Below are 27,689 nucleotides of genomic sequence, written 5' to 3' on the forward strand. Positions count from 1 at the left end.
CCAAAAACAGAGGTGTTAACTGTTATAAACACATACATTCTAAAAGCCATATTGCTTGTGAAAAGACTGCACCCAAACACTTATTCAGATTTCCACCAGTACAATACTAGAAATAAAGAAAGATTTTACATTGGCAGCCACAGAACAGCACTTTACGAAAGGGGGCCTCAGTATGCAGGTATAAAATTAGCTAATGCACTGCCCAGTGCAGTCATGGCTCTTCCTACAATTAAACTGAAACATCAACTTAAGAAATTTTTAGTAAAACAGCCTTTCTACTCATTAGAAGAGTACCATACTTATATGAAGAACAACAAATGCTTTATGAAATTATGTGAATAGAAATCAGTAAACATGTTATTGTAATTTTGTTGTAAATTAATGACATATTCAGAAGAATGTGTCTTGTGTATTGTACAAATAACTTTAATCATTACTGTTTCTTTGTACATGTGCAGTATACCATTCGATGTTGAATAAAGCTATTATTATTATTACACCTCTTACTTCTTGTCTTTAAAATTTATCGAGCAGAATGTTATGATCCAGGATGTCAAAGGGTTTTGACAGGTCTGGAAAAATACCTGCAACTAATTTATGTTCATAATTGGATTTTAAAGCATAGTCTAAGTACTCAAAAAACAATGTCTGTGTGGATTCAGACTTTCTACAATCATGGTGTTGTGCCATAAGAGGAGGCTATTTTTTATGAAACTTAAAAGCCTGTCATAAGAGTTTTTTAGAATTTTTAAGAAGAACCTTTTTTTTTTTTTTTTTAGTTGTGGTGAAACTTTTTGCTGTTTTGAGAGTATCTTGAAAGAGATCAATTTCTGCAGAGAGGTTGAAAATTTTTGCCAGCAGTTTTGCTACGTGGTGAGTGCATTCTTTTAATATGAATTCAGGTATTCCATCAGGGCCACTTGACATTTTATTGCTTAACGATTTAATCTTACTTATTATCTGATCAGGATTTGTTTCATAAACATTCAAAGAAGCAATCAAGATCACCAGTTTGCTGGAGAGACTTGGGACTGGTTCTTTACAGTTTATTTGAATGAAGTCTCCAGCCAGAGAAGTGAAGCATTCATTGAATTTTGTCATGACTGAAGTTGGGTTTGTGAATTTTGAGCCCTCTAGTGTTAATGACACATTCTCTTTTTTTTTGGTACTCAGCTAAAAGTTTGTTTCTTTACAGCTCTCCACCTGGATCTCATTTTTTGGATGAGTTTCTTATCAACTTGTCATTCCACATAATTTTTGCCTCCCACACTACTCTACCATAGGTTCTTTTGTAGGCTTTACAATAATCTGAAAATTCTTGGATGACTCTATATTTCTTACAACAGTACTGCAGAGGTCTTTTTGTCTCACTGTATATTTTTATTCCTTTAGCTGTCCATTGCTTAGTATTGTTAGGTTTTACAGTTTTGGCTTATTTGGAAATGCTATATTAAAATCGTAAAGAAAGATATTCTGAAAACACATGTATGTGCTATCAACCTTATTCTGAATGCAGATGCTTTTCCAATTTTCCTCAACCAGTAAGAAATTAAAAATTTTAATAGTGTCTTCAGAAAAAGTTCTTTTTCCAACTGCTTTTTTTTTACAACTGCTACTACCTGTTGGTATTTCTATACACAGCAGCTGTACCTCATGATCACTGTAACCCATGCTCAGTAGTCTTTTGTAACTTGTGTCTGAGATGAATATTTGATCAACGATGAAGTTCTGTTAATCTTTTCGGGCAATGTATTGTGGGGATCAATTGAATGTGGCATTCTTTCTGTGATTTCCCTAAAATCGCTCCAGGCAAATGCTGGGATGGTTCCGATGAGACCGATGACCTCGCTGTTTGGTCTCTTCCCCCAAACAATCCAATCCAAATCCAATTGAAAGTGTTACTCACATTTATCAAAGCATTACTGATACTTTTGAAAAATCAGTATTGAAATCATCACATAGCAAAATCTTCATATTTAATGCACTGATCCTGTTCAGCAGAATCTCTAGTTTGTTCATGATGACTTCCACTTGACGATTTCCACTTGATGCTCTATACATGTTAATAATTATGAAATTAAAGTCCGGTAGCTTAGTAATGGATAGGTTGAAGTCTTTTTTCAACTGGCTCAGTATAACTTTTATTAACATCAGGCCAGACAAACGTGTGGTTCCTGAAGAGGGACAGCAGCCTTTTCAGTAGTTGCAGGGGCAACAGTCTGGATGATTGACTGATCTGGCCTTGTAACACTAACCAAAACGGCCTTGCTGTGCTGGTACTGCGATTGGCTGAAAGCAAGGGGAAACTATAGCCGTAATTTTTCCTGAGGGCATGCAGCTTTACTGTATGGTTAAATGATGATGGCGTCCTCTTGGGTAAACTATTCCGGAGGTAAAATAGTCTCCCATTCGGATCTCCGGGCAGGGACTACTCAAGAGGACGTCGTTATCAGGAGAAAGAAAACTGGTGTTCTACGGATCGGAGCGTGGAATGTCAGATCCCGTAATCGGGCAGGTAGGTTAGAAAATTTAAAAAGGGAAATGGATAGGTTAAAGTTAGATATAGTGGGAATTAGTGAAGTTCGGTGTCAAGAGGAACAAGACTTTTGGTCAAGTGAATACAGGGTTATAAATACAAAATCAAATAGGGGTAATGCAGGAGTAGATTTAATAATGAATAAAAAAATAGGAGAGGGGGTAAGCTACTACAAACAGCATATTGAACGCATTATTGTGGCCAAGATAGACATGAAGCCCATGCCTACTACAGTAGTACAAGTTTATAAGCCAACTAGCTCTGCAGATGATGAAGAAATTGATGAAATGTATGATGAGATAAAATAAATTATTCAGGTAGTGAAGGGAGACGAAAATTTAATAGTCATGGGTGACTGGAATTCGAGAGTAGGAAAAGGGAGAGAAGGAATCATAGTAGGTGAATATGGATTGGGGCTAAGAAATGAAAGAGGAAGCCGCCTGGTAAAATTTTACACAGAGCATAACTTAATCATAGCTAACACTTGGTTCAAGACTCATGAAAGAAGGTTGTATACATGGAGCAATCCTGGAGATACTAAAAGGTATCAGATAGATTATATAATGGTAAGACAGAGATTTAGGAACCAGGTTTTAAATTGTAAGACGTTTCCAGGGGCAGATGTGGACTCTGACCACAATCTATTGGTTATGACCTGTAGATTAAAACTGAAGAAACTGCAAAAAGGTGGGAATTTAAGGAGATGGGACCTGGATAAACTGACTAAACCAGAGGTTGTACAGAGTTTCAAGGAGAGCATATGGGATCAATTGACAGGAATGGGGAAAAGAAATACAGTAGAAGAAGAATGGGTAGTTCTGAGGGATGAAGTAGTGAAGGCAGCAGAGGATCAAGTAGGTAAAAAGACGAGGGCTAGTAGAAACTTTTGGGTAACAGAAGAAATATTGAATTTAATTGATGAAAGGAGAAAATATAAAAATGCAGTAAATGAAGCAGGCAAAAAGGAATACTAACGTCTCAAAAATGAGATCGACAGGAAGTGCAAAATGGTTAAGCAGGGATGGCTAGAGGACAAATGTAAGGACGTAGAGGCTTATCTCACTAGGGGTAATATAGATACTGCCTACAGGAAAATTAAAGAAACCTTTGGAGAAAAGATAACCACTTGTATGAATATCAAGAGCTCAGATGGAAACCCAGTTCTAAGCAAAGAAGGGAAAGCAGAAAGGTGGAAGGAGTACATACAGGGACTATACAAGGGACTTGTACTTGAGGACAATATTATGGAAATGGAAGAGGATGTAGGTGAAGATGAAATGGGAGATACGATACTGCGTGAAGAATTTGACAGAGCACTGAAAGACCTGAGTCGAAACAAGGCCCCAGGAGTAGACAACATTCCATTAGAACTACAGACAGCCTTGGGAGAGCTAGTCATGACAAAGCTCTACCATCTGGTGAGCAAGATGTATGAGACAGGCGAAATACCCTCAGATTTCAAGAAGAATATAATAATTCCAATCCCAAAGAAAGCAGGTGTTGACAGATGTGAAAATTACCAAACTATCAGTTTAATAAGTCACAGCTGCAAAATACTAACGTGAATTCTTTACAGACGAATGGAAAACTAGTAGAAGCCGACCTTGGGGAAGATCAGTTTGGATTCTGTAGAAAGGGTGGAACATGTGAGGCAATACTGACCGTACAACTTATCTTAGAAGAAAGGTTAAGGAAAGGCAAACCTAAGTTTCTAGCATCTGTAAACTTAGATAAAGCTTTTGACAATGTTGACTGGAATACTCTCTTTCAAATTCTGAAGGTGGCAGGGGTAAAATACAGGGAGCGAAAGGCTATTTACAATTTGTACAGAAACCAGTTGGCAGTTATAAGAGTCGAGGGACATGAAAGGGAAGCAGTGGTTGGGAAGGGAATAAGACAGGTTGTAGTCTCTCCCCGATGTTATTCAATCTGTATATTGACCAAGCAGTAAAGGAAACAAAAGAAAAATTCGGAGTAGGTATTAAAATCCATGGAGAAGAAACAAAAACTTTGAGGTTCGCTGATGACATTGTAATTCTGTCAGAGACAGCAAAGGACTTTGAAGAGCAGTTGAAGGGAATGGACAGTGTCTTGAAAGGAGGATATAAGATGAACATCAACAAAAGCAAAACAAGGATAATGGAATGTAGTCGAATTAAGTCAGGCGATGCTGAGGGAATTAGATCAGGAAATGAGACACTTAAAGTAGTAAATGAGTTTTGCTATTTGGGGAGCAAAATAACTGATGATGGTCGAAGTAGAGGGGATATAAAACATAGACTGGCAATGGCAAGGAAAGCGTTTCTGAAGAAGAGAAATTTGTTAACATTAAGTATAGATTTAAGTGTCAGGAAGTCGTTTCTGAACGTATTTGTATGGAGTGTAGCCATGTATGGAAGTGAAACATGTACGATAGATAGTTTGGACAAGAAGAGGATAGAAGCTTTTGAAATGTAGTGCTACAAAGAATGCTGAAGATTAGATGGGTAGATCACATAACTAATGAGGAGGTATTGAATAGAATTGGGGAGAAGAGGCATTTGTGGCACAACTCGACAAGAAGAAGGGACCGGTTGGTAGGGCATGTTCTGAGGCATCAAGGGATCACAAATTTAGCATTTGAGGGCAGCGTGGAGGGTAAAAACTGTAGAGGGAGACCAAGAGATGAATACACTAAGCAGATTCAGAAGGATGTAGGTTGCAGTAAGTACTGGGAGATGAAGAAGATTGCACAGGATAGAGTAGCATGAAGAGCTGCATCAAACCAGTCTCAGGACTGAAGACCACAACAACAACAACAACAATGCATATCTTGAGACTGAAGTTAACTTGCTTCATCATTTCATTGCCAATGTTCAACAACGCAGATTATGTCTACATTCAGTTTGTACTGGAGTAATTCTTCCAACATGGTAATCTTATTTGTGAATGACTTAATATTATGGTGTAATACAACAGAATTTGGGCATTTAGAAACTTTAGCTGAAGTGGTTTTTAGTTCTTTACCTAATGGCATTTCTTCTGTAGCATATACTCTAAAAATGTTTTAGTGTCTTTTTTGTGTGTGGCTTCTGCTTTCTGGTGACAATTGGTAGGTGAGTTAACTTCTGGAGCTTCTACAAGTTTTGCTTCATTTATCTCTGTTCTCTTGGTAATTTGCATTTGGCCCATGAGACTGTTGTTTGCAACTTGTCTAAAGCACTTCATAATCTCTATTTGTTTGCCACTTATCCTTTTATAATCACTCTTCCTTGAAATGCAAGTAACTCCTTTCTTGATACATTTAAATGAAATCCATAGACTGCATAGAACAAATGCCCCAAGCTGCTTATGTCTACAGCAGTGACATTCTTAGTGTGAGTAAATACTTCAGTGATGCAGTTGTTTGCAACACTAGTTTCTGGTCCATATATGACCAGGTTGGTAAATCATGATGATGTGGGATAGTCAGGACAAATAAATTTGCACAAACTAAATTATTTAAACATTTCCTCATTTCTGTAGTAATGTTGTATGTCTGGTTTCTATAGATGTTGTTTGACCCACCTTTTAACACAAATTCAAACTAGCTGTCAGTTAATTTTGTTAGGTTTGTTATTTCACTCAGTGAAGCCCCTGGCTGTACAGAACCAGCTCCCTTGAAATTACATGTTCCCATCAACACTGCAGAAATTTCATAGCCATGACTATTGCCTAACACACAGATTCTTTAGTTTATTTTTGCATGAAAATTTCCTTAATTTGGCAAATGAGATGACTTTTTATCCTATTCTGGTTTCAGCTTTTTGTATACATTACTCTGTGCATGAAAGCTTTATACTGAAAGTTTTGGATCAAGGCGGCCAAGCAGAAGCAGTATTTCTTGATTTTCAAAAAGCATTTGACTCAGTACCAGACCTACACTTATTGTCAAAAGTAAGATCATATGGCATATCAAGTAAAATTTGTGACTGGACTGAGGACTTTTTAGTAGGGAGGATGCAGCTTGTTATAATGGATTGGGAGTCATTGTCAGATGTAGAAGTAACTTCAGGTGTGCCCCAGGGAAATGTGTTGGAACCGCTGCTATTCACGTTGTATGTGAATGACCTTGCAGACAACATTAATAGTAACCTTAGACTTTTTGCAGATGATGCAGTTATCTATAATGAGGTACTGTCTGAAAGAAGCTGCATAAATATTCAGTCAGTTCTTGATAAGATTTCAAAGAGGTGCAAGGATCAACAACTTGCTTTAAGTGTTCAGAAATGTAAAATGGTGCATTTCATGAAATGTAAAAATGTAGCAGCCTGTGACAATAAAATCAATGAGTCACAGTTGAAATTGGCCAACTCGTGCGAATACCTGGGTGTAATACTTTGTAGGGATATGAAATGGAATGATCTTGTAGGCTCAGTTTTGGGTAAAGCAGGTGGTAGACTTCAGTTTATACTGGGGAAGTGCACTCAGTCTACAAAGGAGAATGCAGACATTGAGACACCTCACTGAATGTGTTCTCAGCAAAATTTAAGCCACTGCAAAGGTAAAAGGTGGACACACCTCTCACAGTGTCCAGGTACTATTGATCAGGTAGTGCATGCAAGCATTATTTGGTTCCATTACATAATATTTAAAGGCACTCATCATAACATGTAATGGCTTCACACAATTGTGAGTTCCCAGAGTCAGATATTATGTGCAGTTCTAATCTGAGCCACAAAGTTCAATTCAGTGCCTTGTATTAGTCTTCATGTAGCAGTTTTCACAAATGTTAGAGTATTTCATTTACTGCTCACCTGCTTGCCTCGGAATTCGATCTGGAAATTCTTAGCAGATTCCTGTGTCACTCTCCCACCAAAGTCAAGCTGATACACCTGACTGCTCTCATTCCACATGGGAGCTTTGTTGTGCATCACGAACTCTCTGCGCCGTGGACTCTGAGGCGTTGGACTTCCATCGATACCTTTTCCACGTTTTAGCTGTGCAACAAGCGAGAAACTTAGAAGTAAAATATTCACTTGCACATCTGTACACGTCTATATATGCTTGATGTCAACATTTTGATTTAAAAAACTGCAAAATTTACATGTGTTTCCACTATTTCAGTAATATTAATGGCATTTAAATTTTTGGGAAGAAGACGTCTTGATAACAAGCAAAAACACTTAGAATGTATAAAATGTTTGTATCTATTAATTTTGATCTTCTCTTATTTCTTTTGCAAAAAAAGGACCACAGTAATTTATTGTGTGTTTAAATACAAGACTAGTAAAGCAGTTTCATTCTACATTCAAGGAAAAGGTAGTGCAGCTGTACTGAGACTGAAATAAATATAACCATTTCTGCACCAAATACTGTTGACATAAGAGAAAGTATATCAGAGGAATCAAATTGGACTTTATAAAATTATACCTATACAAAATTCAACAAACATAAATAGATAAAGTAATCATATCACTTCAGTCTCTGCATGTACAACCAGTTATAACATATACCAAGATTTACTTAACAAACCATAATGCTGAGGCAGTGATCAACAGAAAACATTTATTTCTAAACAGGCCCATAACTAAGGAATGCCACTCACAGATGCACATTGGATATGACACATGATAGAGGAATGCATAGATAGTTTAATTTCATGATACAGTAGTAGATTTATCCTTCAATTTCTTTTGGACAATATACTAAAATTTTTATGTATTCTTTAGTGACATTTAAACTGCTGTGTTTTCTTAGTACGATTAAAAGGTGGCTTATCTCCACTACATTGACAACTCAAATTTTATGCACAATATTTCAGTGGCATGAATCTCACCAAGCATTGAGAGTGAAGGTCACACACACTATCGCTGCCTATAATCAAAGCAATAATAACACACTGTTGGTTTGAGTCTGAGCTGCAAGCACAGGCGAGTCCAGTGAACAGCACATAATGAAAGAGGTTTGGTTGTCAAAAATTTTTGAATAAAGGGCGAATAGTCAACTCTGCTGGTCATCCGAAAAAATATCTGTTCTAATTAGTTTTTAATATATACCCACAATGCTGCAAAATGTAGAGATGATTTTTTTCAAAAGTACTCCATATATAAATTTATTTTTATTATGTGGGATCAACATGCATAGTAAAGTCCATAATAAAATATTTTTAAAGGCGATAATTGCATGCAAAGTGGTGGTTAAAGGAGGACAATTTTTATAGTTTCATTTGTCCAGTTCAGTGAAAGTAGTAAGAAATAATGATAATTTATAAGGATAATGTGAGTTCAGAGTTATAAACAGAAGAATGACAGGAACAACTTATATAAATTAGAAAGTCCATACAGAAAGTGAAAAATGGCTCTGAGCACTATGGGACTTAACATCTGAGGTCATCAGTCCCCTAGAACTTAGAACGACTTAAACCTAACTAACATAAGGACATCACACACATCCATGCCCAAGGCAGGATTTGAACCGGTGACCGCAGCAGTCATGCCGTTCCAGACTGAAGCGCCTAGAACTGCTCGGCCACTGTGACAGGCATACAGAAAGTGACACATGTTCTGACAAACATTGGTTCTGCATGTCATGGACTAACCCATGCTCCTAGTCGAGCTGTTTTTCCATTACTGGAATCAGTCTGAACCTCTTTTGAGTTTCTGAGCTGTTATAAACCTTTGCCATTAAATTCTAAACATCTCATATTGTCTGTGGAAGTATGTCATTATGTAGTGCTCTTCATGGTCAAGAGAAACCTGAAATCGAGGGGAGTGTCTCCATGAGAGTAAGGAGACTCTGAAAAATGGAAGAATGCTGCTAAGAGTGTGTGTGTGTGTGTGTGTGTGTGTGTGTGTGTGTGTGTGTGTGAGTGTGTGTGACAGAGAGAGAGAGAGAGAGAGAGAGAGAGAGAGAGAGAGACAATGACAAATTAATGACTCGTTTAACATGTACAACAATGTATCTGACTGCAATGCTTCTACAAACATATTTATATTAATTTATACATTAATCCATATGAAGTTCCTTAAACTCAGTCCTTCTCAGGACTGAATTTTTTTAAAAAAATAAACATGTGCTCTTACTGGATGAGATTCCCTCATTCACTTCATTTAAGTATATGGCAGCAATCATGTCAAAACACATCTACACCTTGTATCTCCTTGGGAATTCAAACAATACCTTTACATAAATCACACAATAGTTTTGTTGATTAATGAAGTAACTTGCTATTTTTCTTCTAAAAAAATATGGAATTTATTAGGCCACTGGAATGTCATGATCATTCTAGGAAGTTTTGACAGGCATCCTGAACAAGATTGGGCAATAGCGATGTAGCGCCAGTCTCTTGTGTGACCATCATCATAACCAAGACAGATGATGTATTGAGTCTGTGAATTATGAATTTTCTGGCCATTATTTCATCATCAGTTTTGTATTGCTTGAAACATTCATGCTTTTTGGGGGCTCAGAAAACTTGTGAGCTTCTGTTGTCATGACCAACTCTGTCCTTGCATATTATCAACACTGAGCACATTCTTCAAAGAACTCAGGATTCCATGCTGGCATACATCATATGTGACCTTAATATAGAGCTATTTCTCTATTGATGCAAGCAACTGTTACTTGTGGACTGCAGAACCAATGTTCATTCCAACTCGTTGAAATATGTTAAGTTGTCCAATTCACATGCACAAATATTGTATGGATATGATCAATAGAACTGATGAAACTGAAATGAAACTGACAATTTTACAAAATGACGAATGCTTGCTCTCAATACTGGCAATGTTTTAGATTCTATATGACCTTTATGAATGCTATTCACAGTCCGCAAATGTGTAGTCATCTTTTAATTTATGTACCACTGACTTTGTAAGTTTCCCCATCAGAATAATTTATGATTCTCTCTTTGGTTTGCAGATGTATTTTCCAAGTCAAGTTCACACAATATTTTGGGGGTCTACCTGGCCATCATCTTCGGGTGATGCTTCTGTTATTTAGTTGTTCTGAAGCTGGCATCTCTGTATAGGCGAATGGAGAGTCTCAGTACATGTGCTAAGTGTAGCGAGTGCTGCCCCCATTGCGAAGGATATTATAAACACTGCCAATGAAAGAGGCAAATAAAAACAAGGTACTGCTGCTATAATTAATCATTAAAGTCTTTTCTTGAATGAGAATGTCATGCTTTAATGCAGGTCAGCACTGAGTTCCATGACTTTCTTAGACGATAGCCCCTGTCCCTATTAAGATGATCGTGTGGCTGGCAGAATGATGATACTCTGTGGTATATAATTTACTATTCACCTACACATACTGACCAGTATTTGCTCGTAATTAGCTGTCAGCCCACAGTATCAATGCACGGGGATCCTGAGGATGCTGGTCCAAAGACTGTGTACCATATCTGATGCAGAAAGATTACTGCATGGAATCAAACATCTGAAGTCACTATTGAAACAAAACAGATTCTTAGAGAAGCTGATCTGTCATGTCTTAAGAGTCCAGACCACAACTGGAAGTACAACAAGATGGAGGAGATTAGTGTTTAAGGTCCCATCGACAACGAGTCCATTAAAGACAGAGCACAAACTCGGATTAGGGAAGGATGGAGAAGAAAAGTGGCTGTGCCCTTTCAAAGGAACATCCCAGCATTTGCCTTATGTGATTTAGGAAAATCATGGAAAACCTAAATTAGAATGTCCAGACACGGTTTCATCAGTTGCCTTCCTACCATGTGCTGGGAGCATATGAGGTAAAATAAGGACAATTTTTAGAAATTATAGCATAAAGACTGTTTCATAGAGTAGCCAAGGTTAAGCTCTTTAGGGTTCTGTTAAATATGACCTGTGGCTAAGGAAGCCGGCTGTTTATAAAATTTCATGTTACTTTGGTAAAGCATGCACTGATCATACTGCTCATATTGTTGAGGACAGGTGCATGGAGCATCGCTGCCACACAAGTTTCCAACAACAAAAATACATAGTGATGGAGCATTGCTTAGCAGAGGGCATATAATGAAATGTAATATGACATAGGTGGCTGCTGCAACTTCTCCGTTACTGAGACTGTTCTGAAAGAATCCACTGAAGTTTGGTTGTCTTATAGTATTGACATGGACAGGGGCTTTTGTCTTAGCAGGTTGTAGAACCCTGTGCTGACTTGGATTAAAATATAATGTTCCCAATTGGCAATAGCCTATATAGGGGTGCCACCTCCACAGTAGCATCACACCATCACATGTACATACACAAAATGCTTAACTAAATTTTAATTTTTATCTGGGACAATGAATGACATCGTATATGTGCGGATGGATATGTGTGTGTGTGCGAGTGTATACCTGTCCTTTTTTCCCCCTAAGGTAAGTCTTTCTGCTCCCGGGATTGGAATGACTCCTTACCCTTTCCCTTAAAACCCACATCCCTTCGTCTTTCCCCCTCCTTCCCTCTTTCCTGATGAAGCAACCGTGGGGTGCGAAAGCTTGAATTTTGTGTGTGTGTTTGTGTTTGTTCGTGTCTCTATCAACATACCAATGCTTTCGTTTGGTAAGTTACATCATCTTTGTTTTTAGATATATTTTTCCCATGTGGAATGTTTCCCTCTATATATACTGGGTGATGAAAAAGTCAGTATAAATTTGAAAACTGAATAAATCACGGAATAATGGGGATAGAGAGGTACAAGTTGACACACATGCTTGGAATGACATGGGGTTTTATTAGAACCAAAAAAATACAAATGTTCAAAAAATGTCCGACAGATGGCACTTCATCTGATCAGAATAGCAATAACTAGCATAACAAAGTAAGACAAAGCAAAGATGATGTTCTTTACAGGAAATGCTCAATATGTCCACTATCATTCCTCAACAATAGCTGTAGTTGAGGAATAATCTTGTGAACAGCACTGTAAAGCATGTCCGGAGTTATGGTGAGACATTTGCATTGGATGTTGTCTTTCAGAATCCCTAGAGATATCGGTCGATCACGATACACTTGCGACTTCAGGTAACCCCAAAGCCAATAATTGCACAGGCTGAGATCTGGGGACCTGGGAGGTCAAGCATGACGAAAGTGGCGACTGAGCACACGATCACCAAACGACGCGTGCAAGAAATCTTTCATGTGTCTAGCAATCTAGGGTGGAGCGCCATCCTGCATAAACATCGTATGTTCCAGCAGGTGTTTATCAACCAGGCTGGGGATGATGTGATTCTGTAACATATCGGCGTACCTCTCACCCGTCACGGTAGCAGTCACTGACGTTTTGCTGTCCAGCGCTATCTGTCAGACATTTTGTGAACTTTTTTTTTGTTCTAATAAAACCCCATGTCAGTCCAAGCATGTGTGTCAATTTTTACCTCTCTATCTACATTATTCCGTGGTTTATTAAGTTTTCAAATTTATACTGACTTTTTGATCACCCAGTATATAATAGAGGGAAACATTCCACGTGGGAAAAATATACTAAAAACAAAGATGCTGTAACTTACCAAACGAAAGTGTTGGTATGTTGATAGAGACAAACAAACACAAACACACACAAAAAATTCAAGCTTTCGCAACCCATGGTTGCTTCATCAGGAAAGAGGGAAGGACAGGGAAAGACGAAAGGATGTGTGTTTTAAGGGAGTGGGTAAGGAGTCATTCCAATCCCGGGAGCGGAAAGACTTGCCTTAGGGGGAAAAAAGGACAGGTACACACACACACACACACACACACACACACACACACACACACACACACACACACACACACACACACACACCCTATCCGCACATATGTAGACACAGGCAGACATATGTAAAGGCAGTAATGGACTAGATCTAAAACATAACTTTTGTTCTTTGGAGTCCGAGTTTTTATAGTCAGTTATTGTTCACAGGTCGCAATTATTTCATCTGCTGAATTGACAGTAGTAAGCATCACATATAGCAATGAAATGGGGCCAAGTAAATTAAATGAATGAAGAATATGACAAAATACAGCAGATCAAAATCATTAATAATTTCTTAGTAATTAAAGTGTGGGTAATGCAAATGTGCTACTGGTAAATGGAGCTATTTAAATCCTCCATACCACACTCAGTGTTTTGTCATACTTTGTTTTTCAGTTATCTTAATTGCTCCAATTGCAGACAAACATAGGAAAACCAATGTTTAGATTACAGGCGTACTTATTGAAATGTAGTGATGTATTACAAGGATTAACTGTACGAAAACGGCTTGTAGAGCACAAAGAAATGTGGGCATTTTATTAATAAAACTTTTAAATATTATACTACTCACTTTTTGTCGCAACTGTGCTTTTTGGAAACTTTCTAGATCCCTATAATTTCTTCCATTAAATATTTCATCTCCTGAGTGGACAATTTCATCGTCAGAACTTTCTATACTTTTGTTCTTGCGCTGTCGCCTTGACAAAAGTGGTGAATTGAGCAAATGCTTCCTGAAAAGGAAAAGAGGGTTATGATAACAATAGTGATTAGACATTCATGTTCACAAAAACAAAATTAGGGTGTGGAGGAGCAGATAAATACTATGACCTGTAGACAATGCTACATTTCTCCCCCTTACCATATATTTCCTATTCATTTCAACAGTAAATAATTGTGAAAAAAGTAACTGTAGTTGAATTTATAGCCTTCCTTACACTGCAGGTTAATCGCTACTAACCACTGAAGAAAGTCAGGAACACTGGACAATTATTGGTTGTATAATTCTGATACAGCCCAAATTTCAAGGACACAATATATTTGTTGTTCTATGTGTGATACGCAGTATTTGCTGTAAATACAGAACATTCTATAAACACGCTTAGATGTTACCATATGTCACAAGGTGTCCAAAACATTTAGGGGTAATATCGTAGAGATGGTAGGGGCTATACATTGAGTATTTTGAGGTAAAGAACCAATGGTTGGATATGAATTTGCTGGTGTACAATGAATTAACTGAGGTGAGAAACTGAATGAATATATTTGTCAGTTGGTTACTTTTCATAAAAAAAACAACTGCTTGCCACATCGAAGGTGGTGGTAATGCGATCTACAAGAAGAAAAAAAAAAAATATCTGTCCATGGTGGACTTCACTATTGTTTCCTTTTTATGACTGGTTATCAAAGTTGAAGTGCTGATCGTTACAGGAATTTACAGACTGCATTTAATCTATAATGCAGTAGACTGTAGTGCACAGAAAGCTGAGAGAATGTACAGAGAACACCTAGGGGTAAAAAAAATTAAACGAAATTGTGCTGAGATGGTAAAAGATTCGTCAATGAACACCTGCCAATTTGCCAGTGAAAATTGGTGGGTTGGTTATCATCTGTGGACGGTACCAATATATTCCAAAAATGCTGTCTGCGAAAATGCGTTTGTTCAGGGGCTCATAACTCAACCTCTATTGATCACAGACATGAAGGGGTCAAGTGTTTTGGATAGCCCTTGCACTAGTTACCATTTGTATACCTATCGAAGAGCGGGCATGCTGTAGCTCTACTACAGTACAAGATCAAAGTTTAAACATTACAGCCCAGGCAAATTGAACAAATCGATTGGTTCCTTTGCATTAGGTGTGGCCTAGGGCGGGCCGTGGGTAGCTTATAAAAGCACCATTTTTTCATGGACAGTTCTTAAGAAAACCCTGAAAAACATTGATTTTTAGATGCGAAAAGTACAAACTGTGTGGATGGCCACTCCTATAACTTCTATTGACGGAAGATTTACGAAATTTTTACAATATGTTCTCACGATGACATTCTCGGTGAACTTTAAAACTTCTTTCAATGTCATTCGCCACTCCCGATGTAAAGAGGTTCAAAGTTATCGTATTCATGCATAAAATAGCGAAAACAGGTTTTTGGCCATTTTTGACCTGTGGACTGCAATCATCAAAATCCGTTATCAAATACATCCGAAAAACCCTGATTTTTCGAATGCCAAAAGTACCAATTGTGGAATGGTCACTTATGTAATTTCAATCAATAAGAAACTGTCGAAATTTTTACCACATGTTATTAAAATGGTGTTTTTACGGAACCTTGATACTTTTTTCAACATCGTTATTTATTACGGAAATCTGGAGGTTCAAAGTTATCGCGCTTATCCTCTTATCCACGTACAATCTGGTTGAGGCGGAAAAGAAGTTTTAACTCACGTAGTGAATACATGGCAAGGATTCTAGGGTCATGGCAGACGCAGAGTTTCTGAGATCACTAAACAATGTTTTCAGCCAGTATTTTTACCCCAACGAAACTTTATGACTTACTCTCTCTGTAGAACTGTCACTTCATTGTGTTTACCTTATACTATGCATAGGTGTTTATTTGTCGTTGATGTATGTCAAAGTACACTATGGAAACTTTACAGGCCTGTAGAATTCGTTTTATATAAACCAGCGAAAAATGCTTCTGGCGGAGCACAAAAAAAATAAAAACGAATATGTACGTCTTTATCTGATAGAAAAATTGGGAACCAGCCGCCTTCAGTTCTCATCATTCCTCAATCCTCCAAAAATTTCATGACATTTTCGGTATTTACTGTCAAATATTTGTCAGTACGATTTCTAGAGACACACACAAACACACAGACTGCTGAAATCACTCTCCTCCCTTTATAGAAGTAATCCAATTATCAATGATTACTTATAATGACGTAAGATGCAATCTGCGTAAATCACTGACGATATTATTTAGTCTCTCTCCTATTAACTGTCTGCTTTACATTCACTTTAGACTTTAACTTTTATCTTTAACATGACCAGAAGACTAGAGCCCCAAGTTCGACAGACTCTACATCGAAAAACATCGATATTTAACTAAACAATGCCTATCCGTCACACATTACAAAGCTGTGTTGCACCTTAAAGAGAACCTATGGCGCCGGCCGGTGTGGACGAGCGGTTCTAGGCGCTACAGTCTGGAACCACGCGATTGCTATGGTCACAGGTTCGAATCCTGCCTCGGGCATGGATGTGTGTGATGTCCTTAGGTTACTTAGGTTTAAGTAGTTCTATGTTCTAAGGGACTGATGACCTCAGAAGTTAAGTCCCATAGTGCTCAGAGCCATTTGAACCAGAACCTATGGTGGAAGTAGGGTATACTGCACCTGGCTAAATTGTGAGGTGCACTGAGAACTGGCCTTAAGAATGAGTTGGAAAGACTTTCTCGTTATCATCTGGACTGATGTATCAATCTGAGTCAAATGATCTGATCTAATGAGATTCTATGAAGCTCTCCGTTCCGTGTATACCTGTCGCCCTCAATCCTGGACCGTGTTTTGGGGCGATGGTCACCTACCATCATAGTTAGGTTTTTTCCCATTCCATAAATGCTGCATCATGTCTCCACAGCCTGCTGCTGAAAGCTCGCTGGTGCAAAATACTTAACAATCGCAACAAATGGTTCATGCTCTACTGATGACATGCCTGTCACTTCTTGAGGAAGCCGTCCTTACATTATCTGATAAAAAGTATCCAGACACCTATTAGTGAACATTAACATGGGGTTTATCTACTCTTCACCATTATCGTATTAAGTGCAAATGGGGACCACACCATAACAACTTAGAACACCTCTAAACCATAACACCCCTGCCTCAGTAGTTCAATGTTGCTACTACACATTATGGTACATTGCGTTCTCCAGGCTTCTGCCAAACCCAAACCCTGCCACAGAGTGAAGTGCAATTCATCACTCCAAATCACTTGTTCTCAGCCAGTGAAGACTTTTTACACCATATCGAGTGTCGCTTAGCGTTGACTGCAGAAATGTGTGGCATACGAGGAGTGCTCGATCACTGCACACCATGCCTTTTAACTCCCATCTCACAGTCCTTATGCTAGCTGGACTGCTTACAGAACTTTGAAACTCATGAGGGATTCCTCTTGCTGATTTCATGGGATCCTTGCAGCGATCCTACACAACAGGTGACAGTCACTGTCCATCACTGCGTGAGATCCAACTGATCTTGGTTTCACTCTGGTTGCACCTAGGTGTTTCCACTCCACAATCAAATCCCCAGCTTTAAAGAGGTTGAAATGCCCCTAATGCACTTGTTACTCTTGTGACATCCAGTAGCCAGCCCACATTCGAAGTCACTGAACTCTTCTAATCGACTCATTCTGATGTTACTGCTTCTCTACTGACAATAAAATTCTCTCCATCTCATTTTATGCTGGGAATGCCATCTCCTGTTACATTTAATGGTCAGTTCTGCATTACATTGGAGTGTCCAGATATTTCATAATTTTTAACATTTTTATGCATGGACAGCAACTGACATTGTTTATATAATAATATACAGCCTACAGTTGCAGGGTAACTTTATCGTTTACCTAGGTTTCAACGTTAGTAATAACGTCTTCTTCAGAACCTGCAAAAAAGTTAATATTATAATGTGCTAGTAAATTATATTAGGTATGGTCATCCTACAGGATGCAACGTGTAGTACTTACATAAAATATTATTTAAATGTTTGCCTAAAACAAGCCATGTGTTAAGTCAACTTTATAAAACTGGTGCATAGCCATAAGGTTTTGTCACTTCTATTAAACAAGCTGTAGCAAATTCACTTTAAGCCCGTTGTATGGGCCTCGTCATGTGACTAGAGACTGCGGACCACAAGGGCTTCACGGTCTGCCTCACAGAGGGCGGCACGCATGCCCGAGACGTATAAAATCAAACTCTTATTATGCACGCGTCAGATAACATTTTTGCTATGAATTAATTGTATACTTTATTATTGTAAGTTAATTACAGTATCCAGCATGGCTACGTCTACAGAGCCTTATAAACTGACCAACAAATCTCGTATGAACATCTGTGGGAAAGGTTCTATTATTACAGAAACTGTAATGGTCCATGCATTATGAATTATTGTAAACCTAATATAGGCTGGAAGCCTTCAAAGTATGCCCTATGTTTTAGATACAGTTGATCGTTCAGTAAATTTCCTCTATCTGTGATTAGGTGTTCATAACTTTGTAGTTCCTCAAGCGTGTCGAGTCTATATCCCTTAACTTCATGATGTAGTAGCTCTATGTCACGTAGGTTTAGGTGTATGTCCCATTTGCACCAGATGTTTAAAGAACACCTTCCAATAAAGGGCGTAGGAACACGGGGTCAGCCTTTGCGGAACATCTTTTGATCAGATAGTACATAGGAAGAAGCTTGTGCCAAAATGTTGGTTCGTTGCACTGCATAGTATGTTTATGTGCGAGAAGGCTCTAAGTGTTCAACAATGGCTAATTTCTTGGGGAGGGACTGTCTGGTGTGGACATGTGTGCATCTCGTGTCTCTATTACACCATTCCTAACACCTGACCAAAATATTTCTTCCCATAGTCACATGGGGATATTCCCCTAGTTTAATAAGTTTGATGTCGTGTTTGACTTTAGTTATCATCAGCAGTCACACATCATTGGTGGTGGAAGGGTGGGGAAGGGAGTTGGAGAGAGGGAGAGCGACTGTTGCTCTGAGAAGTGGCTCAGGAGTGGAGATAGCAGATACACGAGATGTCTTTTACGTTTTGTGCATTGGTCGAATTGTGTGGAATTAATCGGAAACACATATCTTTCACAACTAAGTAGCGTATTTCCTGGCATTTTGCCTCAACAAACTGTACTAAAAATGATGCGTTTCGGAGAGATCTTTAATGTGGTGTATCACTGAAACTGCATATTTCCATAACATGGATAGTACGAAAGCACCAAATATGGAATGTTAGCTTTGAAAAAGCTGAAAACACCATGGCAGCTGCCCTGTTTGCCTTTGTCAGCCAATCACAGTGCAGAGCACACGATCTCGTCAACCAGTCATAACATTGGACATGTGACTGAGGTTATGGTTAGGTTGGGACCTAACAGAACAGCTGAAATTGCTTTGAGGGGAAACAGTCAAATATTTGTGAGAGTTAAGGTTTTTAAATTATTTTGGGCTGTGGCATTAGGTCCCAACTGCACTACAACTGCGATCACATTTCCTGCGCTATGACTGGCTAACAGAAGCAAACCGAGCAGCCGCCATGTTGTTTTCAGTGGTTGCAAAGCTAACAAGCTGTATTTGGTAGTTCACAAATTTATAGTTGTGTAAAATCTCTCCAAAACATGTCATTTTTAGCATGGTTTGTTGTGCTAAGGAGGTGGCAAATGTTATATCAGCATTTAAAAGTGTGTCCTTTTATTAATAAGTTATTGTTTTGTTGCAAATAATGCACCTTTGTTGCTTTAAAAAAAGAACACAGAAACAAATCAAGGAGTTAAAATTTGGAGCGTGAAAGAAAACTAGGTGAAAACAAAAAGAAATTGAATGAATGTCTACAAAAATAGACCTAGAGGAACTATGTATCAGATGAAGAACTTTAAACCAACATGGAAGAGGGGCCCCAGGAGACTGAAAAAAGACAGGGGATGTAACAGGCCAGAACTGGTTTGGTACCAAAACTGCAGAAGGGAAAGATGGACATTAAAAAGAGTTCCACTTATCGAAAAGATTAAATGTAGATGGGAAAATATTTAAATTCAGACTATGCGCTGCAGGATTTGCGTTAGTAGTGTTAGTGTCATGACTTGCCATTAGGAGCGAATAGTGGTACGGTGACATAGGTTTGAAACACATGCATCAGGCATTACAGTTGCAGACAGTCAATATGGGTCTGAAAAGGACAGCGGGTCTTTACTTGCAAGGCTGTTTTATCAAAACAAAGGCAAAAGTGCTGTTGCTCTTCGCAAGTGTTGATGCATTAAAGGAATGTGGAGAGGCTCCTTCGAAAACTCCACAAAGAAGGTTTTTCGCTATATTTTCACCGTCATTAGCGGAATAAAACCCAGCTGAAGATTCCAAGATAGCTATGCACAGCAAATGACTGAAATTTTATGGTATACCTCTAAGAGCTAATATCGAAAATCTTGATATCTTTATCTGTTTCCAAGACACAGAGGTTCAAATTTACCCAACTTTTAAATATAAAATCCGGTATAAGCGAAATCTAAAGAAAAAATAACTGCAGCCCATTGCACAAATTTAAACAGTATATTTCATAGGCATTTATCTAAAAGAGCCATGTCCGCATTTCCAGAAATCTTTATCCATTATCGTGAAACATCCAAAAAAACTTGCTTTTTGGGTACCAAAACCCAGCTGCAGTTTCACGACAGCTGTGGACAGCAAATGACTATATTTTTACGATGTATGCCTAACATCCTGAACTCGATCAACCTTGAAAATTTTATTTGCATCTTCATCCATTTCCGAGGCACAGAGTTTCAAAGTTACCTTGCTTTTACACGGAAAACATGCACATAAGATATGGTGTGAGGTGAAAATGTATGGAGTGACGTAGCACAGAGAAATGTGCTGTAAAGTGTCTCCGTTATCCGCTGGGAACCCTGTGTTGTAGTATATAGGCAAAATTTTTTGAACATAAAAACCTGGTCTCAGGTGTAAAACTGCGTTTGTGTTATTTCAGTTTCATATAAGTAAATCATTTAAATTTTATTTCTTTTCATATGAGTTACAACAGGGAGCCAGTGGAAATATGCTTTTATCGGGGCTCAAAAAATGCGTATAAGTTCCTGTTAATTTAAAAGACTGAATGGAAAGTATGGTACCAACTGTCTCTTTCTACGTTCCTCAGCACCTTTAAAAATATTTCCGAAAATTTTGGCAAGCAATACTGGACACATTCTTATGGTAGGAGAGAAGATGGGAGTGGCAGTGGCAAAGAGATGGAAAAGTAATGAATACTCGAAGACGGTAGACAGTGGTTGTGATATAGAAAGAGCGAAGGAGACACTCGCAGTGTGAGAGAAAGAGGACACAGGGGCAGTGGAACTTTTTTGACAGTGTCAGACAGTGCTAGGAACAGAGTGGAGGAGACAGTACTAGTGGTGGAGGAATAAAGAGAGGGAGAAAGTGGAAATGAGTGAGAGACAGTGATAATGAGAGAGAGAGGGAGTTCATGGCAGTGACAATAAGGAAGAGCGAGATAGTGACAGCGAGAAGAGACAGGAGTAGTAGAAAGGAAGGAACGGGATAATAATAAGAGAACAAGAGGGAAGACTGTGGTAGCAGGACAGAACAAAGCGGACTGTGGGTGTGATACAGGGGACAGTGACAGAGATACACAAAGAGATAAAGACAATGAGTTGGGCTGACTGAGTGTGTGAGAAAGGGGAACTGGCATGGATGGATATAAGCGACTTACAACGGACTAGTGGGTGTGAGTGAGTTACAGTTAGGGGAGCTTGTGGGACACTGTTCTGAGTTGCACGTTAAAAAAATACAAAATGTTCACATGCCAAAATTTTTGGGAAATTTTTAAAGGGCTGTGGAAGGTAGAACGAGGCAGCTGGTACCCCATTTTTCAGTCAGATTCTTTTAAATAAACAGAAAAGCATTTGCGTTTTTTGTGCTTCGATGGGAGCATTTTTCCCTGCTTAAAATGTGTTTCTTTCAATGGTTTACTCATTATTTCTCTTCTGCATGTCCTTGCAAATGTTTTCACAAAGTGTCATTCTTGTACAATCACTCGTTTGTAGTGGGGGCCCTCTAAAGTTGTTGTTGTTGTTGTCTTCAGTCCTGAGACTGGTTTGATGCAGCTCTCCATGCTACTCTATCCTGTGCAAGCTTCTTCATCTCCCAGTACTTACTGCAACCTACATCCTTCTGAATCTTCTTAGTGTATTCATCTCTTGGTCTCCCTCTACGGTTTTTACCCTCCACACTGCCCTCCAATGCTAAATTTGTGATCCCTTGATGCCTCAGAACATGTCCTACCAACCGGTCCCTTCTTCTTGTCAAGTGGTGCCACAAACTCCTCCCCAATTCTATTCAATACCTCCTCATTAGTTATGTGGTCTACCCATCTAATCTTCAGCATTCTTCTGTAGCACCACATTTCGAAAGGTTCTATTCTCTTCTTGTTCAAACTATTTATCGTCCATATTTCACTTCCATACATGGCTACACTCCACACAAATACTTTCAGAAACGACTTCCTGACACTTAAATCTATACTCGATGTTAACAAATTTCTCTTCTTCAGAAACGCTCTCCTTGCCATTGCCAGTCTATGTTTTATATCCCCTCTACTTTGGCCATCATCAGTTATTTTGCTCCCCAAATAGCAAAACTCCTTTACTACTTTAAGTGTCTCATTTCCTAATCTAATTCCCTCAGCATCACCCGACTTAATTCGACTACATTCCATTATCCTCGTTTGGCTTTTGTTGATGTTCATCTTATATCCTCCTTTCAAGACACTGTCCATTCCATTCAACTGCTGTTCCAAGTCCTTTGCTGTCTCTGACAGAATTACAACGTCATCGGCGAACCTCAACGTTTTTATTTCTTCTCCATGGACTGGACTTTAATACCTATTCCGAATTTTTCTTTTGTTTCCTTTACTGCTTGCTCAATATGCAGATTGAGTAACATCGGGGAGAGGCTACAACCCTGTCTCACTCCCTTCCCAACCACTGCTTCCCTTTCATGCCCCTCGACTCTTATAAATGCCATCTGGTTTCTGTACAAATTGTAAATAGCCTTTCGCTCCCTCTAAAGTAGCAAAAGTTTAATTATAACCATCCCGTATAACCGGAAAAGCAAAGGAACCAGAACAGACCCCTGTGGAAGTCGCACGTTACCTGATGGGAGACGAGGACTGGTTGCGCTTGGCGGCCTTCTTGCTGGGCGCCGGGCTGGCGGGGCTGCTGCGTGGCAGCCGCGGGGAGGCGCAGGGCGACGGCGGCGGCAGCGAGTGCGTCTCGTCCAGCTCGCGGATGCGCGACGCCAGGCTCTCGAGCGCCGCCAGCGCGTGCTGCTGCTGCCTCCGTGGCGCGCTGGGCGGACTCGCCGCTGGCGACAGCGGAGCTGACGCCAGCACTGCCTGCGCGCCACTGGCTCTGACCTCAGCGCGGCGCTCGCCGACTGGCGGAGACTCTCGCGGCGGCTGGGCTGCCGGCGGCGGCGACGACGCCGACGAAGACTCGCGACTCACCTCGCCGCTCGCACTCGCCGAGCCGGTTTCCTTCCTGGCACGGTCGGTCGATCTCTTCGTGGACGGAGGATCGGCAGTGGAACTGCTCTCGGACGTATCGCTGGTCGGAAACAGATCGCTAGAGTCGAGGCTCTTGCTCTTGCCGCAGTGCTTCAGCTTGGGCAGCCCCGCGCAACTGTCCTTCGCCTTGTCACCTCCCTCGCGACTCTGGTGCTGCTTGCTTTTGTGTTTCCGCTGTTTCTTCCTGTTCACCAGGACTAGGCGCTTCGGCGTGTCCTTCCTCAGCATGGACAGGGCTACGTCGCACGGGACTATGTTGACGTCGACCATGTCGAGGTAGCCGACGCTGCAGCTGCGCACCATGGAGTCGGCTACACAAGCGGCTGTGCAGGGAGCTATCGATACCGAAGTCGGGATACGTCTGACTCCCCTTTCCGGAGCGACCGGCTCGCTCGATCCGTCTTCGTCGATGAAGAGCAGTTCTTCTGGTTTCGTAACGCACCACTTGTTGCCCGCAATACCTATCTGGTTCCCACTAGGACTCGATTTCGTCGCGCCACTCTTCTCCTTTCTCTTGCCCACACTGCTACTACTCGTCCCTTTGTGTGGTGACGTGCAGTAGGACGGGCCACTTGTCGTAGTGAAACTTCCCTCTAAAGTGATCGCCGTTTCGCTATAGCTGCCATTATTAGACTGGTGGGGTTTGCCGCTCCCCTCAGTATCCAGTCTCTTCACCACAACTGGTTTCATTTCAACGCAGCTTTGCTCTGCCCCTCCCGGCGTTAAACTGAGGTTCGTTACCGCGTTGCCTCTGTTTTGGTTATGCTCGATTGTGGTTTTCACTCTTTGTATGTTACCGGAAAAATCGGACGGCGAGGAGGCAACCATAGTATGTGTCGAGGACGTCCGGTCAATTAAAACGTCGCTCGGAGCTACCGTGTTTTTAGGCGACTGCAGAGCAGGAACTGCTCCTTCACAAACTAGAGGCGAAATGACGTGTCGGGACTGTCCACCTTGGGAGGCCATTCCGATGTTAGATCGCGTTATCTGTGCAACAGCACCACTACTATAGCCGTTACTACTGCCCGACCCTAACGCGTTATTGTAAGACCCATTTCCATTGTAACCATTCCCATTAGGCACGGATATCATCTGCTGACACGGGTAACTGTCTGTACAATTTTTCGCTGCAGACGAAACGGATGCAGGAACAGAACTATTTTTGAGACTTTCACAAGAGCTCGTGGCTTCCGCCGCTTCACTGTACGAGAATTCGTCCTCATAGGACTCTGCTCTCGCTAGAGCGGCGGTCGCGTTGCTAGATATAGTTATACTATTCTGGTGGCTGTGAGCTTTCGAGCTGTGCAGTGCCTGGTGCATCCTCGATCGACTCTGTACGAAACGACCGCTGGTGGACGGCGTGTGATGGCTTCTCGGCGTCATGGGTGCAATGGGCGGAGCGATGTCGCTCTGGTAACCGGCCGGCATTCTGGAGCTCTCCTCGTGGTAGTACGCTTCCTCTTCGTCCTCGGAGAATAGGTTTGGATTGAAGTTGGGGTCGGGGCCGGGTGGGAAGTCGTCTCGGAGTTCGGTGATCACCAGGGTCATCTGGCGGGGCTGCAGGTGGAGGAGCGAAGTCTTGTAAGTGACCTGGCCCAAGTTTGCTGGTACTGACGGAGCTAAGCCGTGGATTTTAAACTTCGTACCCCAGATGTTTGATGTCACTTCCACCAGTTTGATGTGCTGAAACAAATTAGAAGTTTATGCCAACATAGTAAATGCTGTTCAAAGTGAATATGCATTTGTGAACAGAAATCAACTGATCGATGAAATTTTCAGAGACCCCACAGTGCAACAAATATATATAACGATGCAGTCCTCAGCACTATTGTACGTTTATCTGATAACTACTCAGGGCCAGGCATATGCCTCCTAGACCCTATACAAATGAAAGAGATGAACTATATCGGTTCAGAAAAAACAAAGAAAAACCAAAAAGAGTTTGGACGAAAAAGCTATATGTAAGAAGGAAATAAAGAAGTGAATCATCCATTGGTTGGTAGCTAAGTGGGTAAGTATCACCCAAAGCTCAGAGCTTCAGTCCTGAATTGAGCCAACCGTTTTTCTTGACATATATCGCTTCTTTCGTTTCTGGCAATAATTTGTTAAAGTTACAAGTGCATGTTAAACTGTTGACCTCCCTACAACTGGCTATTGGATCGTTTCAAGCGATGGAGAAAGATAAGAGCTTAATTCGTCCAGTAGCATCACGCAAAGTGAATGCACTGTGGTGCCAAAATCAACCTTCGAGTCGATGACAGTTTTGCCTTATTGCCAGAGAACAGCAAACAAATCTGGAATTAGGCAGTAGGGAAGAGAACTTAACAGATCCTTCCTAATTAACGGAAAGGTCCAAATTACGTATACTTAGCTGACCTTGTGTATAGTCTACTATCTGAAGCTAGTGAAGATAGTCACAGACGAGACAGAAAATGAAACCGAGAATAGCAAAGCAAACGCATAACGTTACTTGACAAAGGAAAACCCTGAAGTATTGTCCCAATGTAATTCTCTTATCACTAAAAAGATGAGTGAAATAGATAGTGTCAGAAGCGTTGAGAGGCAGCTGAAATATTTAAAACTGAACAAATTTCCAGTGCCCGACGGAACCGCTATCAGATTTTATACCCAGTTTTCGACCCTGTTAACTATAATCTATCGTGAATCCCTTGAGCAAAAGACCGTGCCCTGTAGTTAGAAGAGAGCGCAGGTCACACCTGTCCACAAGAAGAATAGCAGAAGTAATTCACCATATCTCGGCATACATTTGCTGTAGAATCTTATAACATATTCTGAGCTCAAACATAAAGAGGTATCTCGAACAGAATGACATTCTCCATGCTAGCCAGCAAAGATTTAGAAAACACCAATCATGTGAAATACAGCTCGCACTTTTCTCATGGATCAATGCAGGTAGATGCAGTACTTCTCGATTTCTGGAAAGTACTTGACTCAACGCCACAGCTATGCTTATTATCAAATGTACGATCATAAGGGGTATCAAGCGAAAGCTGTGACTGGACTGAAGATTTCTTGGTAAGGAGGACACAACATGTTGACTTGAATGGTGAATCATAGGCAGATGTATAGATAAATTGGGGTATGCCGCAAGGAAGCGTGTTTGGACCATTGCTGTTCATGTTGACCTTACTGACAACATTGATAGTAACCTCAGACTTCTCGAAGATGGTGAAGTTATCCATAATGACGTACAGTCTGAACAAAGCTGCACAAATATTTTATCAGACCTTGATAAGATTTCAAAGTAGTGCCAAGATAGGCAGCTTGCTATAAACGATCAGAAATGTAAAATTTTGCACTTCAGAAAACGATAAAAGCAGTGTCCTCTGACTATAGTACCAGTGACTCACATCTAGAATCTGTAAAATCTTAGCAATATCTGGGTGTATCACTTTGTACGGACTTCAAATGGGACGATTATATAGCCTCAGTAGTGAGTGAAGCATGTAGCAGACTTCGGTTTATTGGTAGAATACTGCGGAAATGCAATTGGTCTACGAATGAGATTCCTTACCAATCACTCTTGTGGTCCATGCTAAAATATTCCTCAAGTGCTTGGGACCAACACCAAACAGGACTAACAGGGGCTACTGAACGTATATAGAGAAGGGCAGCACGGATGGTGACAGGTTCCTTTTGACCCTTGGGAGTGTGTTACTGAGATGCTGAAGAAATTAAATTGGCAGAGTCCTGAAGGCAGACGGAAGCCATCTTGAGAAAATCTACTAACAAAGATTCAAGAACCGGGTTGCGATGATGTCTCTAGGTGTATACAGAAACCCTTATATATTTCTCCATAAGGATCGTGAGTGGAATATTGGATTATTTACAGCGCACAAAGGCATTTAAATAGTCATTCTTCGTGCGCTCCAAACGTGAATGGAATGGGAATAAGCCCTAGTAACTGGTACAATAAGACGTACCCTCTGCCATGCGCTTCGCAGCGGTCTACTGAGTAACGATGTAGACGTAGATGTAAATGAAAGGGGCATGCCAAATAAATCACAAGACAATCGTACTTGAAGAAATTAGCACCCCCGTAAAATCCGAGAGTGTACCACGGCACAGGCTGTTAAAGATTATGATGGACACGTCTCTGAAATCACGAATCCAGTC

At 40.3% G+C, this 27,689-nt stretch overlaps 1 protein-coding gene across 1 annotated transcript in view; it reads right to left on the reverse strand.

Moving 5' to 3' along the window:
- Positions 1 to 27,689, reverse strand: part of LOC124597374 (tubby-related protein 4) — a 500,962-nt gene that overhangs the window by 16,190 nt on the left and 457,083 nt on the right. The window contains exons 10-12 of the mRNA XM_047135935.1: positions 23,140 to 25,235; positions 13,785 to 13,944; positions 7,312 to 7,494 (exon numbers count right to left, since the gene is read on the reverse strand). Of these exons, the coding sequence (XP_046991891.1) occupies positions 7,312 to 7,494; positions 13,785 to 13,944; positions 23,140 to 25,235 (2,439 nt within the window). The remainder of the gene's footprint in view (positions 1 to 7,311; positions 7,495 to 13,784; positions 13,945 to 23,139; positions 25,236 to 27,689) is intronic.

This window comes from Schistocerca americana, chromosome 1 (assembly GCF_021461395.2).
Source record: "Schistocerca americana isolate TAMUIC-IGC-003095 chromosome 1, iqSchAmer2.1, whole genome shotgun sequence".
Taxonomy (NCBI): Eukaryota; Metazoa; Arthropoda; class Insecta; order Orthoptera; family Acrididae; genus Schistocerca; species Schistocerca americana.